Source organism: Spermophilus citellus, assembly GCF_964194105.1.
Source record: "Spermophilus citellus genome assembly, chromosome: 4".
NCBI classification, from domain to species: domain Eukaryota; kingdom Metazoa; phylum Chordata; class Mammalia; order Rodentia; family Sciuridae; genus Spermophilus; species Spermophilus citellus.
The window spans coordinates 120164085-120183683 of record NC_138185.1 but is presented as its reverse complement, the minus strand read 5'-3'; the positions used below and the strand labels follow the sequence as shown (position 1 = coordinate 120183683).

Genomic DNA, 19599 nt, shown 5'->3' with positions numbered 1-19599 from the left:
TAAATCTCAGAAACCTCTTGTTAATTAAGCAATATTACTACTTTTGCATGGCTTAACTCAGTTTCTAACTAGACATGAATTAACATAAGTAATTGCATAGTCTACCTCAAGCCAGAGCACACACAGAACAACCATGCTTTGGCTTAGGTGACACAATCAAATCCTTTCAAACCACAAACAAAGCCGACTTAGGATCAAGAATGGAATTCAGACCCTAAAAACAGACCCGAGCTCACTGGGGGACTATTATCCTTCCTGGATATCATCTAGACTCTGGAACAACCTTTGCTCTCTCAGGTGTCCCTGCTCACCCGCATTCACCTGTGTGCACTAGTAAATGGACACTTTTTGACTATTATTGGGGTTAAAGTTTTACCATCTCACATAATCCAAGAGCCTGGGCATTGAAAAGTTTTTATGAAATAAAATCCTTGCCCTTAAAGAGAGACAAATGCAGAGGTAAATATGACAACACGATGTGACAAGAGCCATAAATGAGGATGTAAAGTAGAAAGAAGAAGCACATCAAGGAATCACTGACTCTGCTGCCTCCCCAGAGAAGGCCTGAAGAACAGCCAGCAGCACTCAGGCCAGAGAGGTGAGCAGCAGCTGTGTGGGTGTCAGGAGGCGGGAGGAAGGGGCCGTGCACGCAGTCCTGCAGGAGCCAAGGCAGAGGCCCATCTGTTGGGGGCATCCGCTAGAGCTCAAGATGAAGCTAGAAAAAGAATGTGCATTGGGTGTGGCAGAGGGGCCCATTAAAGACAGCTGCCAACACAGCCCACGGGTGGGACCCAGCGGGGCTGGGGAGGGGGGAGGGTAAGAGCTTCCCCTGGACTTTCAGGCAACTCTAGGCAGAGCCAGCCCACAGATCTCGGAAGGCTCTGTCCCTCCTAGCATTGCTCCTGCTTACAGTCCTTGTGTTCAATGGCAACACATTAAGTAATCTGCCACAGGTGACCTGCTCCCAGCTCTCCCTCCCAGAGCACACAGATGATAGGGAACATCAGATGGAGCTGAAATGTCCCTTCCTACTCTGCAGGTGGCAGGCACACAGCCTACCTTATCTAGGAGAGAAGGAGGTGCAGATACTTATCTTTTGGTCATTGGGCTTGTGTTTGTTGTATCAGCATTTGAGGTTTTTACACTCTGTACCCTTTGATGTTAAGGAAAGGCCAACACCACATAGAGTTTGAAGTGGGTCAAGGTGTGGTAGGAACTTCTTAATTACAGTAAGATCACAATTAGCTCATTTTCTAAATGGTGTTAGTTATCTAAAAAAAACATCAGGGGGAGGAGAAAGAAACAAAATGGTAAAATCCCATGCACTGGAAAACAAAACCACTTTAGTTTTTAGTTAAGTTTACTGCCTTCCACTGGAAGATGATACATGTCAGAGAATATCTGGAAAATAGAGAATATACTGAAAAGACAAGAAAGAAAATGAATTAATTATTCATTTTATGTATCGGTCACTAATGCTTGTGTGTAGTGTGGTTCTGGGGATTGGACAAGTACTTTACCACTGGGCTATGTCCCCAGCCCTTTTTGAGACAGTGCTTCACTAAGTTGCCCAGACTGACTTCAAAATTGTGATTTTCCTTCCTCAGACTCCCAGGTAGCTTGATAGATTTAAGGTTAAAAAAAAAAAACCTACTGCCAATATAGGAATTATTCTAAAGGACTAAATGGACTTAAGGAAACAGTTACTCTCTAAAACCACTAGGCACCAAAAATAAATAAGTAAATAATTAAAAAGTGGTCCTACATGAAAGTTACTAAACATTAAATCTGGGGGGGAAAAAAAGAGAGACGGTACCTAAACTAAAATTGGACCACAAGTGTAAAACTTATCGAATGACTACAGGATCATGTTTTTCATGCCTGAAAATAGAGGAAGACAAAGAAAAAAATCTGACCCCAACAGCTGGGTGCCAAATCATGGTAACGCCTAAGAACACATGCCCAGGGCTAGGCAGAGCAGTGTTGAAATCCCAGGATGAACCAAGGCCAAGAGACGTGGAGCATGTCCATCCTGAACTATGTCACCCATAAACTGGGACATTCCATCCAAATGACTCCAAAGCTCACCTAAGCTGAATGTGCCTGAAGGGCAGTGTCTGCCCACCAGGAGCATTCAATAAATAACTGATGATGATGAGCTGCTTCGGACCAAACTGGAATGCAGGAATCCACATCTCAGCCCTCCAGACATTTCTACTGAGGAAGACAGTATTTTCCTAGTAACCCAGAAACGGCCTGAAGGTATTCTTATTAACAAGAGAGTTTCAGCTGTGACCAGAGTTCATTTGCGCAATCCTTACATTCCAGTGGGCTGAAGGCTTTCTCATGCAAGGATAAAAGCACCCTTTATCCCAAGCTTGTAAAAAGGCACCATCTTTGTCAAATGAGTTAACTGTTAAACTTCGAGGGTGTTTCTGCATCAGCAAGTTGGGAAACCACAAGAACCTAGGCACACCCAACAGTGAAAGAGGATGAATGTTAGGAAAGCAGGCCATGTGTGTTTCTGTCCACAGGTTTAAGCAACGTATCTCACACTCTCTAAGTCAGTGCTTCAGATTTCACAACAGCCCTGGGGGTGGGAGCTTCAACTGTTCTACAGTAAGGAATCGACTCTTAAGCAAGTCCAGTGTTTGCTCAGTCAGATCACTAGTGAGCAGCAGAGGCAGGACTTGAACCCAGGACCGCACATACTCTCATCCACAATGTGCCAATGCGACAAGAACAGACTATAGTGAGGTAGCCCTGCGGATTTAAAGTTTCTGATTAGTGACTCTTGACAAGAAGGGTTATTTTAAAGCAAAAAGAAGATGACTTTTTAAAGATCTAATTAGGATCCTACTACTCTCCTTTCACCTGTCCTGGAAGCCACTCTAAGTAAGGGTATCCCATAGTGTCCCCACAACGAAAGGATGCTGAAGAGGCAGATGATGTACCCCCTTACATCTTGTTAGAGCCACAGGACACCAATGACCCTTTCTACTGTTCTTTCTGTCTCTCAGAACAAAGTCACCAGTTTCTCCAAGGGTCTTAGGAACAGCCGCATGTAATTCATCCTCCAGCATCAGGCAGTTCTGATAGTGAAAGGCACGGTGGCAAGTATACAGGGCAATGACTAATGCCTGTCGCCCCAGTTCAAGGTACCCAGATCCTCCTGGTTGCTGTTTCTCAGTCCTTCCATGAGAAAGCAGTCTTCCTGCTGTGAATTATGGGTCAGTAACTTAAAACCCTCTCCTTAGACGGAAATGTGACATGGCTGTTTAGCAGGGCTGTGGACCAGCAGCTGCTCTAACTGCTGGGTCTCATCTACACTTCCATGTAGCCTCACAGTAGAAGGAAGTGCTTTGTCCAAAGCAGGGAGGGGAATCATAAAAATTCTCACAATAACTCCTACTTCGAAGGGTTCACAGGATGGGCCAGTCCCCCGGTGGTTCATTCATTAGCATAAGCAGAAAAGTCTGAACATGCACTTTTGCAGGTCAGGAAACAACAGGATGACCAGAGTTCTTGCTCAACTCCAACCAATTAAGTGCTTTATTTGTTTTGTTTCGAAAAGGAGGCTCTTACATGGCCTGGTCCCCTCCTACTCATCCTGGAACTCAAGGGCATGCTCTTAGTCAGACAGCCCTTCTAACCCGAGCTGCAGGTCTGAGGATGAGTGTCCCTCACAGGGAGAGAAAGAAGCCCGGATTGTTCACTCATTACATCCACCTAAGAGCCAAGCTGTGAAGTCTTTGCAGCATTTTCCCAACAATTATAAAGAAAGGCAAGGGAATCAGAACAAGAAAGGCCCTTAGGGACCCCCTGACAAGCTCCTTCCTTATGAAAAAGGGACTGGGGACTCAAAGTGAAGCCCCCAGCCCAAAGCACACACCCTGGACCAGCCCTGACTCTTAACGGGTTTCCCTTTAATCATTATATTTGGTTACACATCACCTCATGTCATAGCATTTCTCTCCAAAAATGGGGAGTGGGGAAGGAAGGAAAGAAGGAGCAGAGTTGGGGATGCGAGCTGAGCAGGTTTGCAGAGAATCAAGAGGCGACTCAGAATGCTTTGGTGAGACACTGCCGAGAGGGCAAATGCCTTGCCTACCTTTGGTCTTGATGGCCGTCTCGATGTTCAGAGCATCCCGCTCGGCATCGAAGTTGGTGTAGGCTTTGACCGACCCGTAGGCGCTTGCAGGTGTAGATTGCTGAGATTAAAACACAAACACACTCAAATAACACACATTTAAAATCCTCCTGCTGAGATAACAATTCCTAAAACAGATGTTTTCACTCTTGTTTCTTTTAATGATTCAAATCCTTCTTCTACTAGGTATCGAGGAAAGTCGTGCTGTGATACCACGTATTGGATAACAAAGTTCATTTTTTTCTAATAAGAATTCCCTCCTCAAAGGTTTAGCCAGTTTAGAATACGCTGTCTGTATCTCCATTTGCCATCTTACCAGGAGTAAGATCTCAAAGGCAGACTAGGCCAAGCTGGGAACCTGAGACCGGCATTTATTCTGGAAGGCTCAGAAGACATTAAACTAACCTAGCAAAAATTCAAAATAAGCTGAAAATGAATAAGCCCAAACAACAAGTGTGTCTTGCAAGTTTTTGGTACAGGCACACGTGTGTCTTTTGGACCTAGATTGCTGAGCTCCCAGTTCTTTAAAAAGCAAATGTAAAATGCCTTCCCAGGAGTCTCTTATCAAATAAGCAAGAAAAGCATCTTCCTCTACCACCCCCACGCTTTGAACACCACTGTGGCACAAAGGTGGTCTGGCAAGCCGGCCCACATCCTCTTTGGCTTGCCAAGTTCTTGCTTCTCTCTCTCCTTTGTCTCAGTGTTCCTCCTCCGCCTCCCCACTATCTGCTCTGCCTACCACTCTGCCTAGCATTTTTTTTCTTATTGCCTTTTAAGCCATCATCCCCTCTTCCTTTTCCAACATTTTTCAAAGCCCATGACTCTCCCTGAACTGATGGATGGCAGATCTCTCCCTACCCACCCCCACCACACCCCAGACTGAGGGAAGGACTATGGCCTGCTCCTCCATCAGTTCTCCTTTTCCAGGATTTAATTTCCTTCCTTCTTTGAAATGCAACCTAGTCCCAAAGCACACACGAAGAGGACAGACATTGTGGCTTTGGTCAGCTGATGGCCACAGAGCCCTCCACCAATGGCCCTACCTTCCACGCCAAGGCTCCCCATCTTACAATTCCCTTGCCACCCCCTCCCTAGGACACACTGCCCACATAAGGGGATGACAGGGCCTTGGTGCAGTTTCCATGAACGATCAACATACAGAGGCATCCTGCCTACCTCTCCACCCACGGCCATCGCATCATGAACCATGCCAACACCAGCACCAGTTAACTTTATCAGCAGTGAGGTTACTCAGATGAGCAACTGAGATGCCACCCTCTTAGCTGTCTCCCATGACACATTAGGAATCTAAGTTCAGGATTAGACAAAATACACTTGGAAGAAGCATCTTGGACAAACAGTAAATCCAGTTAATATTTAAAATTCTGGAACACAAATAGATTAGTAAAGCATGTTTCATCTAATTTCACTACTTAAACTTTCCTGTAAGATTAACTCAATTAAAAAAAAAGGAGCAACTATGCAGGAAAATGGGAAGACTGTATGCATTTTTTGAAGTACATATGGTTTTGCTATGATAGCTACAGGAACTCAGGTGGAAATGTAAGGACAGTTATTTTCCCGTTTATTTTTTTATTAAAGAGGGGGGGGGGGAGAGAGAGAGAGAATTTATTTATTTATTTATTTTAGTTTTCGGCGGACACAACATCTTTGTTGGTACGTGGTGCTGAGGATCGAACCCGGGCCGCACGCATGCCAGGCGAGCGCGCTACCGCTTGAGCCACATCCCCAGCCCCTTCCCGTTTATCAAGAGTGCCATCAGGTACTTATTTGAAAGGCAGGTAGCCTGGCCGTTGAGCCACCTTACCTATAGCTTTCGTCAGGAGATACATCATCTTAGTCCCAAAAAACAGTGAGTGGGAAAAAGGTTTACATGATTTTAAAGTATCTCTAGAAACAAAATTAAATAGATAACTGAACCTATTATTTATCAAATTGACTTGTCTGAAAATTAAATTATTGGGGTACCAGGTAACATGTGCCATTTTCTATTTCAGTCCCATTCTGTGCCCAGAGAAATGTGTCATACTGGAGTAACTTCAAAGGCTACATGAAAAGCCTTCTCAAGAAACTTGATGCTGAAAACCATCCAAGGAGCAAATCCATTAAAGAAACAAATTACATAACACCTGGACTTGTCTGGGCCTTAACATGCAGCTGATGTGGCCAACAACAGCAGGCACAAGTTCCGAGAAGAGGAAAGATTTTAAACACCAAAAGGAACAACCCTGCACAGGCTTTCCCTCCACATAACCTGGGCTTGGCCCATGTTCGTTGGAATGTGTTAATGGCCAGCACCACAATCTGGAGGATTTGTACCACATAACACAAGTTGTTGTCTACCCTCTTAAATGCTTCTTTGAACTTTAATTTAAATGAGAGCACATTGTGAAATGTCTCCAGGATATAGCTAAAAACTAGGGTCAGAGCTGAGGCTTCATAAAAGGCAATTCTGTCAAGATGGCCTGAAAGATGTCTGCATTTTGAGACGTCTCACATTTCATAATGTATATACCACTAGATTCTAAATGTTTGTGCTTTTATTCACATTATAGATAGCTTTGAGATATTGACTAAAGGAAGAAGCAAATGTATCAGAAGTCCAGAGTCACACATTTCCTGTGAAAGTCAAATTAAATTCTGAGCTCCATGATAGCCAAAGCAAAAAGTGAAATATGGTGAATTATAATTTCATTATTTCATTAAGAAAAAGAAAAAAAATCAGATTTTTTGGAGAAAAATCTTCCCAGGTGCTAAATTAAAAAAAAAAAAGAACAGTATAGGTCTGGAATAACTTCACTTTAATAAGCCCAAAAATAGCTAGGTGTGGTGACACAAGCCTGTAATCCCAGAGGCTAGGGAGGCTGAGGCAGAAGGATCTTGAGTTCAAAGCCAGCCTTAGCAAAAAGCGAGGCCCTAAGCAACTCAGTGAGACCCTGTCTCTAAATAAAAAATACAAAATAGGGCTGGGGATGCGGCTCAGTGGTCAAACGCCCCTGAGTTCAATCCCCAGAACCCAAAAAAAGAAAAGCCCCAAAGTGGCAGAGTCATTTTTTGATGTGATTGAAGCTTATGCTAAATATGAGTAAAATCTTGGAGCATAACATTAAAAAATTCTTTACATCATAACAATGATTACCATTGATATGATGAGAATGGCAGAATACAATTCCAGTCATCTTACTCTCCCTAATACTGTCCAACTTTAATGTTGATACCAATAAAGATTTTAATGCAGAAGGAAAAAATAGCACCATTCTGCAGAGATACCCAATTTGAAAAATTACACAAAGTGAAAAATTATGTACTTACATCACCCTCCAAGCTGAGCTTGCACAGGATTTCGTGAACTGTAGACATTTTGAAGGAAACTGGAAAAAAAAGTACAACAAAGTTTTTACAAAGAGGCTTTTCTTTCCCCTGAAGCACAGTGATTCATAATACTAATTTCTACTTCTTGGACCATTTCATCTGGAGATATTAGAACAATTTTTTCAAAGAGATGCCTTAGGTTTGGAATGGATGACCAATCTCTACGTCGCCATGTTCTAGTGAAACAGAACCTGGGGAGAGTGACCTGTGAACGCAAAACCATCTATTCATAAGCTAATACAACTTGTTCAAAGGGCTTAGAGTGGAGTCTTCCACTTCTCATCCAAAGTGACAAGCTGTCAACCCATCACTACTTTTCTGTTTCTCACAAGTAATTTAACATTTTGAGAAAGGACTGTAAACTATGATATGAACTGAAACCAATAGTATTTCCATGTTGGTCTATTTCTAAATGGAGCCCCAAATTACTAGGTCCACAATTCTTTCCTTAGTTCAGTGATGCTTAGAAGATATTAAACTGTTTATTTAAAAAAAGACAAACACAGATTTTCTGACATGAACTCATGCCACAGAGGATTGAAACCTGTATCTAAAATTCAAAATGGTGGCAATGACATCCTTCTCTTCCAGTTAATACACTTAATTGGGCAGCAACAAATGGCTTTGCAGTCAGACAGTTCCTGGAATTGATACACCCACCCCCTGCCACAAGGAGTGCTCGATTGGCAGTGGATTTATTTCAACTGAGACAAGACAGGTCATTCTGCATAATCATTCTAAAATAAAAACAGAGCAGAGCTGCATCCTGGAGCAGAAATGACATTTAAGTCGCAGCAATAACTACTCTGTTTTTTTCTTTCTTTTTTTTTTTTTAACTTAATATTCTCTGATCAAGGGAATGATGCACACAGAAATTCAGCTTTCTAGTCTCTTCAAATGGCTTGCTTAGTCTAAATATTTTCATAAAACCAGTTTGGAGAGAGTACTTGACATAGACATTGATCAACTTGCAGGAGCATTTTGGACTAAGCAGATTCCAGGCCTTCTGTGGGGGGAGTGGAGGAGTACAGAGGAGAGGATTCACCTGTCTTTGTGGTTACCCATGTATTTCTGCAAGATTTTCATTCAGAGCTCTCCTAGACCACTCCTCCCCTCCTGATGCCCACACAAGCTTTTCAAGTCAAGCGAAGAAGGCAATCACAGCCATTCCCACTGTCCCACTCCTCGACCCTCTCACAGCCTCCTCTCCCCAGTGTGTCTCTGCACTGGAGTACAGTTCTGATCTGTAAAAAGTTCAGCTCTATAAACACACTGTGGGCCATCCTGAAGATGGAATAGTACTCAGTGCTCTAGAGGAATGAGCTATTGAACCATGAAGACATCAAGGAACTCTAAGTGCCTATTACTAAGTGAAAGAAGACAATCTGAAAAGACTACAACTGTTATAATTCCATCTTTATGATGTTCTGGAAAAGGTTAAAACTGTGGAGACAGTACAAAGATGAGTGGTTGCCAGGAGTTGGGGGAAGGAAGGGATGAAGAGGTAGAATGCAGAAAACTGATAAGGCCATGGAATTATTCTGTTAGACACTGTAATGGCGGACACATGCCATGCTACATTTGTCACAGCCCACAGAAGGAACAAGACAAAGGGTGGACTGTAACATAAACTATGGACTTTGGGTTTTAAAGACAGGTCAGTGTAGGTTCACTGATTCTAGCAAACCTACCACTGTGGTGTAAGATGCCAAAAGAGGGCAGGCTGTGCCTGTGGGGAGGAGGGGGGACTATGGATTTGGGAGCTCCCTACACTCTTTGCTCAGCTTTGCTGTGATTATAAAACTGCCCTAAAAAAAAATAAAGACTATTTTTTTTAATAAAGTCTTGTTCTATAGCTCAACTGTCCAGTATACTAGCCACCAGCCTCATGTGACTCCAAAACATTTGAAACATGGCCAGTCCAAACTGACACATGCCATAAGTATAAAGGATACTCTGGATTCTGAAGACTTAGTATGGAGAAAAAAGAAAGCAAAACCTTATATACTGATTATATAGGTGCATGTTGAATATTCTACATTAAATAAAATGCTTTAATTTTACCTGTTTCTTTCACTTTTTTAAAATGTGGATATTAGAAAATTTGCCAATTGTACAAGCAGCTTACAGTCTGCTTCTATTGGGTAGAACTGACCTAGAGGATCCCAGAGACCCATAGTTCAGTCTTAATCCAAAATCTTTGCAGAAGCCAAGTCAGATGAAGCCTCAATTTGAGAGATTTCTTGCAAAGACAGACAAACTAGAGTCTTCCTCGATGGAGCCAGAAAGCTCCAACTTCTACTTGACTCAGAAGAGGGTCTCAACTGTATCCTTCAGTTTGAGAATTAACAAAGCAGGCTTGGCAGAATTCTAGCCACTGCTGTAAATAACGAAGGAATAAAAATGCCAAACAAGAACAAAAACAAAACAGAGGACCAGCAAGTTAGAGTGGCAGAACAGTTTCTATGTACAAAGTGTAGATTAAATTCCACTTACTTATTAAACCCTCTACTCCTCAGCAAAAGGAAAGTGGAGCCTCACATTGGTTCTGATGTTCGGGAAATCTCAATGACAGAGGCCCAGTAAGCTTTCATTGGATTGTTCTTTCAAGATGTCTTTCCACCTCGCTGGGAGCACTGCATTTGCAGATGACCAACCTTGTCCTGCATCCCCACCCCCTCCCCCACTGTACAGATCAAACATAATCTGATCCACTTCTTTACACTCTCCATTTGCCCAGCTCTTCTCCCATAGCCACAACCTTGAGGAGACAAATAACAGGGATGTTTTAAAGCCCTGTGAACTGTGCTTTGTTTCACCATTTAAAATTGTGCTGTTCTAATCTCAACCCCGTCCAGCAGTGACACAATCAACTAAATCTGTTTCATCTTATCAAACAGTTCAAAAATCAATCCTTGTGGCTTTCTCTTACTCCAGCAGAACCCAGCCTTTTGAGATTACATCAGAAGCCAGCCTCACCTTCTTCCACGCTGCGAAAGGAAAGCCAAGCCAAATTGCTCCTTGCCTCTTCACAAATACAGGACTTCTTTCCTCAACAGCAAATTGGTTCTCCCTTCCTCCAGGTCACCTTACCTCCTCTCTCCTTACAACGCCATTGCTCTGGCATCTGCTCCAGTGATGTCACCACAGCCCCCACTCCACATAGCTTTCTCCTGACTTCAATGCCAGAAAACAATTTTTGATACTACTTCCTCCTCCATCCAGGGCGTATTGAGTCCCCGATCCCCCTCATCTCTGTATGGCAATATCAAATGGCAGATACCTAAGTATGATTCAAAGCAGTAAGGGGCATGTTTTATCTCATCTCCCCTCAGAGTCCCATTCCCCACCTGTATTTAAGAATATCTTTGCATGCTCTAGGTGCTAAATAAGAGTCTAAAAACAATGAGTTGCTGTTTTGTGTAACATTGATATTATCTATCATCATTCTGCATAAAAAATGAAAATGTGACAATAACCATAAAGTCACACTGACCACAAAGCAATATCCAGGAATCTTGCTAATAGTCCAGGCAAGTGCCCATCTGTATAAATATTTCCAATTCCATGCAAGTTTAATGGCAAACACATTTTCACCTTGGCTTTTTCACTTCATCATCTCCCCTGGCAATGCAAAGTCACTCCAAGTATCACTGCTTCATTGCTGGAAAAAAAAACAGTTGGCTTTGCCACTCACACTGTATGTTAAAACATTAGTTTAATATGGTACCTTTAACTAGTGAGAATGTGTCCATATGCTGGAAACAGAAAGTTTCCCTTGGAAACAGAAAGTTTTGGCAGTGCTCTAAGTTACAAACACTGGTGATATTCAAGGAATCAATCCACAAACCCATAATAAGCACACAATGTACCTGCACTGCCTTAAAATCAGTGAGAAATACATACAAAATTATGAGACTCAGCCTCCTGCCCCTCTGGTGGACACCTGAGAGACTAGCCCAGGATCACCAGTAAGAGAAGAGGAGGGAGAGGCCAGAACCTAGAGTCCTGAGCCTTGTCCTTTAGACCTCACCACAAAGGCTCTTCATTCCTAGAAGAGTAAGATACAGAGAGAAAGATGAAAGGAATAGAATGAGATCAGCTCAGGCTCAAGGGGTGAGGCCAGGAGGCCCAGGTTCCCAGGCCTCCCAAGAGGGGTGACTCACCATGGGTGTATCCAGCAGAGAAATATAGGGAAGGCCTAGGGAGATGGGAAGGGGAGGAACAGCCCAGGGTGGCAGGAGAACCATTGTGCAGGTTTGCAAAGGAATCCTGTCCAATATGGTGCTCAGTGGGGAGCCTAAAATAGAAGTGCCTGAATGGGGCAAAGTTACTCTTGGATATAGAAACACACCAGAGGGCCTGAAAATCAAAGTATTAGGACTCAATACTGGCATTTACCTGTTCACCAAAACCCTTGCCCTGGATCCTGGATTTTCTTACTGAAAACAATCCCTGTGCCTTTAGTGTACCTATTGTTGTGAATGTGATTAAAATGAAATCTAATGTGCCATGAGAGATAATTCCACCTCTACTAACTCCTTATCTCTGTGTACAATTCATGAATGCATGCAAAGCAGAGCCAGCCTTCCTATCTAGCATGCTTCTCCCCAGAACATGAAAATTTCAGTCTACATCAATCACTCTTCCCAACACTTCAACCTCACCCAGTTGGCCAACTGGTTTCAACTTGCAAACAAGAAGGAAATATCAAGCAAATCCATCTGCTGAGATCTGCTGATGCCTACCTCTGCATACCAGGGCCTTCTGTTCCCAGGGAAGGCTAAATACTTGGACAACATTGTTAAAATGGCCCTTTATCAAGGAAAGTGTTTCTATTTAGGAAAATAAACCAGAGAGGCACAAGGAGACTTTACTGAAAGAACCATGCCCACCTCACCCTGGTCTGAAAAAATTTACCACTGGAGTAGGAAAACAGACTCACTGGGCTCCACCCTAATGAAGGGAACTCACAGTTTCCTCTGGCTTTGAAAAGATTAATAAATGAGACTGCTAATTGCCTCATAAGTTCTTAGGGCTCAAAACTGGACAGTAATGAAATTTGTACAGCTATTAAAGAGCAAATCGTTTACCATAAGACTACCTTAAAGATAACTTAAGGGTATGTCCTTTAAAAAAGAACACCACAGGTTTTATTGGATTTTACTATTTCCCTCCAAAATCATAGTTACAACAAAAAAGTTCTTTTTTTTTTTCCAAATTAAGTAGTTTTAACTTCTCCCCCCACCCCCGCCGCCAAAAGAAAAGCAAAACGAGATTGCAAAATGTTGAAACAAACAGTAAAGCTTTTGTTTGTCAACACTTCAAATTAAGTTTCACTTAACTGGAACCAAGAAGAACCAGGTCCAGAAAGCCCAAATATTGATTCAGACAAACACACAAACAAAAACGTGTTTCGACAGGGCTGGTGCACAGAGGCAAATTTGAGTCTAACCCAGCAGTTTCAGAAACACACCCACTTGTAGCTGAAACGTGGAGTGTTATTGGGTTACCACAAAACAGATCCCTAGCAACCAAGATGAATCAATCAGGAACAGGATGACACAAATGAAGATTTTTAAAACAAAAATGCATGGGGGTGGGAATGTGGAGGGTGGGGTTTCCCCATCAAAGCCTGTCCTGCCTGTCCTGAACACTACAGTCTGTCCTGGACACTACAGGAGGCAGGACCACACTGGAATTTTAAAACAAACAACGAAATGCATGAATGAGGGGGAAGGGGAGTTTCCACTGTACTCCACCCTCCATCCCCCTAAATCATCTTTATTTAATAGAACCTTCTGGAAGCACATATTTTTCTCCTTGCTCTTACGGTCCTGATTAATGCTTGAGTCATAGGGCCAAGTCATTCCCCAGAATTCTTGGAATTCTGCCCAGTGGCCTTGATCAGACTGAGCAGGAAGCCCCTGCAACACTTGCTCTAGCTTATCCCTTTTGCTGCCTGAGCTGGTTCAATATTTGTGACCCAAAGACCCATTGCAGCTTCTCTCTCTCAGAGCCTCTCACTGCCAGTCTCATGAGAATGGAGGGGGCAGGAAGTGATTGGTAAGAAGAATGATGTCACTTGGCATGAAGGGCTGTCAGGACTGGGAAATATAGTCTTTCACGTTTACAATTCAATTTCAGTGCCTTATGGCCCATATATTGTTCTTTCAACAGGGCCCAGCTGCCTACAGAAAAAAAAAAAAAAATAACATAAAAAAAACCTCTAACTTCAGCATTCAAGATCTTCCACACTCTGGAATTCACCCACCTTTCCTTAAATACCTCCTACACACATACTCCCTACAAAAAAAAAAAAAAATCAGACTGTCAACTCTCCTCCAAACTTGCTCAGCACTGTCCAGGCACTTCTCCAAGTTCCCTCCAACCAGGGCTTTATGTGGATGGGATAACAACCAAATGAGATTTAGGATACAGAAAATCATAACAAGTGTCATCTTTTCACACACCCTTGTTGCTTTGTACTCCTGCTGCTCCTTGTGGATCTATGAAACATCAGAGTTGAACGTGTGAAGGCGATCTTCAACTGTATTGGCAAATGGGGCTTCTGACTCAATCATTTGTGCATCCTCCAAGGTCTGAGCACACTGACACACAGTAGGGAATCAATTGCATCTTGGGATGGGTTTACACACAGTGGGTCTTTCCAGTTCAGAAAGTCTATTTTTTTTTCCTCTTTTCTAACATACTTGCTTTCCTCAATTATCTTTCCTTAAGACTGAACATTCAAATGCAGGTCCAGTTTTATATATTCAGAGCTGAGGGTACCAATTTCCAGCGTCTGAGAATCTTGCAAAGCCCAGCAGATGACTGATAGTACAGCAGCTGCTTGAATCCTAGCACAGGACAGCTTGGGACTATAACTTTCACCTCCTTTGGGCATGAAGCAAACGAGGTGGCAGCAAGGAGGTAGGACACGCAAGTGGCCTTAGGACTCTAATTTCCTCTGAGCTGGGAGTATATAGTCTGGGTGTGGTGAAGAGACAAGGGGCATAGACAAAGAACTCTGTCACAGCCACTCCCTAGACTCAGAATGTTCCACACCAGACCTGGGATCAGAACTCAGACTGCTTGTGTGCTATGGGCTTGTGCTCTAACAAGGTGGAGCTCAAATGGCTTAAAAGCTTCAGGGGTGTACCCTAAAAGGGAGATTTGGAAGTAATCTCCAGTGAAACCACCTAGGATCATAAGTGTGGGCATCTCCCAACCTCTACTTATGATCAGTCCCCTAAATATAAGTAGAGGACTGCCTCTGGCAATAGAAGAAGGAAAAATCTACCAGACAGTGAATGGGCGGAAAGAATTTTTTTTTTTTTTTAAGAACTGGAATTTCCTCTGGTGTGGCCTACAACTAGAACAGGGTGTGGCACCAGGGAAAAATGAAGGAAGATGATTCCCATGTGCAAAAATAGAGAAATATCCAATTTCTATTTAACTCTCATAATCAGATTAGGAAGGCAGCTTAAGTTGCCATCACTTCAAACAATACATCCTGAGGAGAGCAAAATATGAAGTTCAGGTCTATGAAAAAGATGCATTAAAGGAGGAAAGAGCTCAGCCATTTGAAAATAAACATTAATTTGGGAAAAGATGACATTTTAAAAATCCAATTAATATCTATACAATCCATTTATTTTGTCACTTTTCTTTCTCTCCCCAATAGTCTTTTGAGCATGGACTGTGTGTGTGTGTGTGTGTGTGTGTGTGTGTGTGTGTGTTTTGTCCTCTGTTGTATTCCTAAAGCCTATAACTGAGTGGAGCATTGTAGGTGCTTAATAGATAGTTTTGGGGACAAAAGGATGTTTAAAGCTGCCTACTAGAGCCTGGAACTCCTTTTATGACACACCCACCATCCCATAATAAAAAAGGACTCCGAAGGCCCTATACCCTGCAAGAGCAAAAAGTGAGAACAAAGACAGCTGACAATGCATTAGTATAGATTCTAGACCCAAAGATGCAGGAAGAACTCACAGCACCCCTCAAATCAATTGCAATTAAAGAAGAGTACCTACTTTGCCAGGAAAACTACTTAAATCAGAAATTAGTCAGAAACGAATGGCCATGACTGCAAGCCTAATGTCAATCAATAGGGTACTTAGCTCCAAGAGGCAAGACGCTAAATATCAAGACTCCAGGCCAATACTGATTTAGACAGTGAGTCAGCAATATTTGCTGGCCATCTACCACAGGCAAGTCACTAAATCATAAAACTCCAAATGAAAAATTTAAAAATGTGCATATGTGGTCACACCCTTCCACTGCAGAGGTAATGGATTATTGTATAGAAACCCTTGAAACGATTATAGGTGTATTTAGAAGAGGGCTAGAAACTGCGAGCAGGAATGTCCCAGGGCAGGGCACCTCTGGGGTCCTGGTTTCATCTAAAATCTTCCTTCACCTTTCCTGAATAGTATGGTTCCTTAATTCTATAGCCTCCAAATCTAAAAATAGCAGATCCATTTAGGTTAACAAGGTTTTGTTGTTGTTCTTTTTTCAAAAATTTAACTCCTCTGGATTGCTGAGGATTTTAGGACCACCAACCATTTTTAACCTAGTACTGTTCTAATTTGCTCTTATCTAGTCTGGTATGAGTACATACACTGAAATGGGCAAGAGGAAATAATACCACAGAACTGGACAAGCCTGAATGATGATTCCCTGGATGGTGATTCTAACATGTCAAGGAAGAGGATCAGTGGAGAAAAGAAAATGGAGAGGTGATGCAGTGGTGCACACCTGTAATCCCAGCAACTTGAGAGGCTGAGGCAGGAAAACCACAAATTCAAGGCCAGACTGCAACCTAGAGAGATCCTTTCTCAAAATAGAAAATAAAACCACTGTGGATGTAGCTCAGTGACACAGCACCCCTGAGTTCACTCCCCAGCACTGGGGGGAAAGAAGCAGGGGGAGGGGAAATGGGAGAGGTGGCAAAGACACAATTTTCCAATTAAAATAATTTAATCAAGATGTAATTTTTAAAACCAAGAAAAAAAACCTGAAAAATATTTCAGTTACTCTTCCTACTCACATATGGACCCTCACCCTCCCACCTCCTCTTCCCCAATGGGAAATAGGGCAGCGCTGAAATACAGTACATGTTTTAAAATATAAATAAATAAAAGTTTCTCTGGGCTAGCCTGGGAGCCTAAGCAACTGCGATAACAATCTTTCCTGTGTACGTGAATACTGTATTCCAAACTACCAAGCTAAGAACAGGCAGAGCAGCATCCACAACTGTGGACTGAAGTCATCAGTAGAGTGTGACTGACTCTCAGGCCCTTGGATTCCAAGAGTTCTTGTAAAGTCGCGCCTAAAGACCCCAAGTGCACCTATGTGGCCACTACTTTTACCCACAGCTTCAACACGGCAAATCTTACTACAAAAAGGACACTTTTTGTTTTCTGACATTTGTATGGCACTTAGTGTTTTCGGTGTTCTTTACATTTTTATGTTTTGAACTCTTCAACAACAACCCTGTCTCGGTGCAGGCGTCCTGAAATCGTTTTCACAGATAAGAAAACATGGAATCCAATCCCTCCACGCCAGCACTGGGACCTGCGGCTCAGGAGCCACGCCCTTGCTCTACCCTCAGTCCCTGACTCACTGTTACTCATCGAGTAACAGTCAAGGCAACCCTCCCCACAGGACCAAGGGGGACACTTCCTTCCCATTGCCAATGTGTTCAAGCAAGTAGGAAACTGCCCAGATGGAGTGAAATCCGAAGCCGCCACCCTACACGATAATCTAGACAAAGAATGAGCTGAGGTTTTTGTTTTGTTTTATTGGCGATGTGAGCTGGCAACTCAAAACTCCCTCTCCTCGTCCTCGGCTACTACTGGTCGTCGGCTCAAGCTCCACAAATGCGCTTCAGCTGAAAGGAAAGTAATTGGAAAGAAACACTTGGGGATTTACTTTGCGGAAGGCGGTAAAGCTTTTTGTTAAACTTGGAGGGAAATGCCCACCGCCTGCAGCGGGAGACTCCCGGACGGCCACACCCTGTCCCCCACCGGCGCCTGGCACCTCAGGAATGCGGGGGCCCCCTCGGCTCTCCTTCCTGCATGGCCTCGCTCGGGCTTCCTGCGAGGACTCCAAGGGGACTCACGACTCCCGATCTCTGTCCTGCACCCCTAGGCCTGAACACCTACGGGCCCCTGTCCCCTGCCCGGGACTCTTCGCCTCTGCTCCCCCACCCGCAGAAAAACGGGTGCGGACAGTCCCTCCAATCCCCTGCCCCGCGGGGCGTCAGGGTCCGGGTCCCCCGAGCCTCATTGCAAGGCCGTTTCCTCCTTTCGTGCCTCCCCGCGCCCCGCTAGCGCTGCGGGCCCGAGGCCATAGCGGGCGGGCGGGCGGGGTGCGCCCCGCTTACCTGGGCCGGGCGCCGAGAGCTGCGAGCGTCCCCAGTTGCCGAGCGGAGCCGGATGGCCTGGGTGGGGCTTTTATACCCGCCACATCCTCTCTGTTCTAGGCGAGGCCCGCCCCGCCCCACCCTAGTACCCCCTCCCCTGCCGGCTCCCATCCCAGTCAGGGTGAGTCACCCTACCCCGCCAGCCGGCCCGCGGGGCAGCCGCGCCCAGAAACAGGCCGGGATCCCGCCGCGCAGAGCGGCCCCACGCCCACCTCCCTGCCCTGGGTCAAAGCCCCGCCGAGGCTTTCCCGAGGCCCATTAAGGGCTCAGATTCTTTCTGTCTTTCTCATTTTACTTCTTGAGTGCCACGTAGAGTTCTCAGCCTGGGCTTGGGTTAATAAATGAGCAGGACTTGAGTAGACTCTGGCTTGCTTTAGTCGCTTAAAAAAAAAAAAAAAAAAAAAAAGAGCTTTCAGGCGTCAAAGCAATGGAGAAAAGAATTGTTCCAAGAAACATGAATTTGTATTCCCCGGGTTGGAGGATGTTGGCATCTGGCGCCCTATTACTGTCTGCAAATATTAGTTAACCTCTGGTCGCTAGTTGGAGGGCTAGCTGGACTCACCCGTCCTGCTCAGCAAAATCTATCTGCCTGAAACACCGGGGCGCAAGGAGGCCCCGAACCCAGTACCAGGAGGGAGGGGTTAGGGTGACGGATAGGCAGAAGTCAGGAGCCAGGATCAAGTCCCAGTCCCACCTCGGGAGGCGCCCTTTTCCCCGGAGACAGCTGTGCTGTGTCCTCTCTGCTCCTCCTGGTACCTGGCTGCCCACTCCGCGCAACGGGCAGCTTGTAGTGGCTTTGTGGCAGGACGTCCTGAGCTGGGTGGGGCCCACAGCTTTGAAACCCAAGTTTCGGGAAAGAACATTTCTCCCCTCCTTTCATGACTGCTGGGGTTTTTTGCAACTGCTTAAACTGTTCTCTCTGTGGGTTTTGTTGTTTCTAGCTTTACTAACTGCTTTGCTGCCAAATCACACTGGAAACGTGGGCAAACACACTGATGTGTGACTGAGCAAATACTGTATTCAAACCTCAAACTAGCAAAAATGCTATGCTAAGCATCTGCAAGAGCTTTCTCCAAGTCTTTGAATTCACCTTCCTCACTAACTTCTGGAGTCTCTTTCTCCTACTCTTGATGCTTCTGTGTTTTATCCTCCACATATTTTTAACATCCACTTTCACTTTCCACTTGGGCCATCATTGCACACCTGGGAATGGGAGAATGATAGCAAAGCCCAACATTGGTGCTGTGCTCATTGCACATAGCCAAATAGCTGCAAAATCCACTTATCTGGGGTCTCAATACTCAGCCCAGAGCTCCCTGTGATCCAGTGCTTTCACTAGGAATAACATATACATAAGCCCTAACAGAAGGACAAATATAAATAAACATTTTTATACAATTTCTCATTTACATTTATAGTTCTTAAACTTTGACCAAAAAAAAAAAAAAAAACATGTGTTTATCTGTCTATTTGGTGGAAACATTTTGGAACATAAGAGGACACAGGCAGGGGAGAGTCAACCCCTCCCTTCTCTTATTTCTCAGGGGCAGGTCCAATGGCCTGGAGGCTTTATCATTGAGCTACATTCCCTCACCTTCCCCCTCCCCCGCCTTTTTTTCTTTTGTTA

General features: G+C 44.1%; 1 protein-coding gene across 1 annotated transcript in view; it reads right to left on the bottom strand.

Moving 5' to 3' along the window:
- ANXA2 (annexin A2) overlaps positions 1-18032 on the bottom strand; it is a 40772-nt gene extending 22740 nt beyond the window's left edge. Inside the window, exons 1-3 of the mRNA XM_081293160.1 lie at positions 17934-18032; positions 7484-7542; positions 4112-4211 (exon numbers count right to left, since the gene is read on the bottom strand). Coding sequence (XP_081149286.1) covers positions 4112-4211; positions 7484-7531 — 148 coding nt within the window. The 5' untranslated portion in view covers positions 7532-7542; positions 17934-18032. The remainder of the gene's footprint in view (positions 1-4111; positions 4212-7483; positions 7543-17933) is intronic.
- Positions 18033-19599: the final 1567 nt, after the last annotated feature.